The sequence below is a fragment of the Loxodonta africana genome, chromosome 20 (assembly GCF_030014295.1).
Source record: "Loxodonta africana isolate mLoxAfr1 chromosome 20, mLoxAfr1.hap2, whole genome shotgun sequence".
Classification (NCBI taxonomy): domain Eukaryota; kingdom Metazoa; phylum Chordata; class Mammalia; order Proboscidea; family Elephantidae; genus Loxodonta; species Loxodonta africana.
Window position 1 is genome coordinate 16,185,402 of NC_087361.1, and position 1,801 is coordinate 16,187,202.

General features: G+C 34.9%; 1 protein-coding gene across 1 annotated transcript; it reads right to left on the reverse strand.

The window, feature by feature from the left end:
- Positions 1-260: 260 nt before the first annotated feature.
- Positions 261-1,309, reverse strand: LOC100666169 (olfactory receptor 5K1-like). Its single transcript, XM_003410350.2, has one exon. The coding sequence runs from the start codon at positions 1,203-1,205 to the stop codon at positions 261-263; it is 945 nt and encodes a 314-aa protein (XP_003410398.1). The 5' UTR covers positions 1,206-1,309.
- Positions 1,310-1,801: the final 492 nt, after the last annotated feature.

Below are 1,801 nucleotides of genomic sequence, written 5' to 3' on the forward strand. Positions count from 1 at the left end.
ACTGCACTCTGACACAATTTGTGACCTTAAGAGTAGTCATTTAATTCACTCCTAAGAGACTCTACCGGTTTAGATTTTGAAATACATTTTAGCACAAACCCTCCTTTGTGAACTTATTTATTTATACATTATTTGATTTAAACATCATCACATTTTAGTGATTTAGTATTTTATCTACAGCAGCCATTTTCCATTGTTCCTGTATTCTTGACTTTGAAAAAAAGTTTATCTAATTAAAATCAGTTTGTCACAGGTGATATTTATTTCACCATGTTATGAGGTTTTCTCTTCATAATTGTTTTCATAATGTTTATTATAGCCTTATTTCTTAGACTATAGATAAAAGGGTTTAATAAAGGAATTATTAGAGTATAAAAAATAGCAACTGGTATATCTTTATCCCCTTCTTTAAAGGAACTTGGTCGAATGTACATGAAGAGAAGAGAACCATAAAATATTGAGACAGAGAGAAAGTGAGATGCACAAGTAGATAAAGCTTTGCCTCTTCCTTCTTCGGATTTCATTTTGAAAATAGTGAAAAGGATGCAAAGATAAGAAATTAGGACTATGGTAATAGTAAAGGTTTGAAGTAACCCAGAAAAGATAAGGACCATCAGTTCGTTGATATAAGGGTTGACACAGGACAGTCTGTATAATGGAAGAATATCACAAAAAAAGTGATTGATTTGATGAGATCCACAAAAGGTTAACCTTAACAGAAGTACTACATGAATCATGGAATGCAGGTTCCCAGCTATGTAGGACCCTATGGTCATCTGAATGCAGAGTTTCTTCGACATCATGGTGTGGTACTGCAGTGGATGACATATTGCCACATAGCGATCATAGGCCATTGCTGCCAGGAGAAAGCAGTCTGCAGTTTCAGCAAGGCAGAGAAAATAAAATTGTGCCATGCATTCATAGAGGGAAATCATTCTGTCCTCAGAAAAGAAGTTCTCTAACATTTTGGGGGTGATGGCACAGGAACAGCAGGAATCCATCAGAGCCAGGTTGCCCAGAAAGATGTACATGGGTGTGCGGAGATGGCGCTCCATGAAAATCAATGCCACCAACCCAAGATTCCCCACCATGGTGATCAGATAGATAGCAAAGAATACCACAAACAGAAGGATCTTCAGATCTGGGTGACCCATAAATCCTGTGAGAATAAACTCAGTTGTCACTGTGTGATTGCCTTCGGACATTTCCACTTTCGCTGTTGAGATAGAAAATATGGAGACAAAATATTGTAATTTAGAATGTATCTAATTTTCCCATTGAATTTCTCTTGAACAACAGGGAGTGGAGTCTCTCCCTCAGGCTTCCCCTGCTGTCTCTAAAATACAGAAACACATACTTCTACGGAACTTTAGTTCCTCTAAAGTGTCGTCTTATATGACCTGAAGTGCTAAAGCTCAAGATTCCCCAGAATATTTTGATAATTCCAAGGAAATGCTTTCAGTGAAAAAGTTTTTGTGTATGAATTTATAGAAAGTTAGTGGACAAATACAGGACACCCTAAATGTACTACTCTCAAATATTTCAATTCAGTTTTTTATTGACAATCCTTAAATTATACTTAAAATTCATTTTCTTGCCTATATATATTTTTTCTACCAGGCAAATATTTTTTTTAATATATATTTATACTATCCCAGTGGAGTGAATATTTAAAAATAGCATAGTATGTGTCAAATTTATAATTTAGGAAGTGCACAAAGGTCACTAAGCATTAAAAAAAGTAGGGGGCTATTTAAATAAAATTTCCTTGGAAAGCTAGGAAAATAAAAATGCATTGAAT

What these genes read in the sequence shown, in the direction of transcription:
- LOC100666169 (XM_003410350.2), bottom strand. Translation starts at nt 1,205, where the DNA reads ATGTCCGAAGGCAATCACACAGTGACAACTGAGTTTATTCTCACAGGA.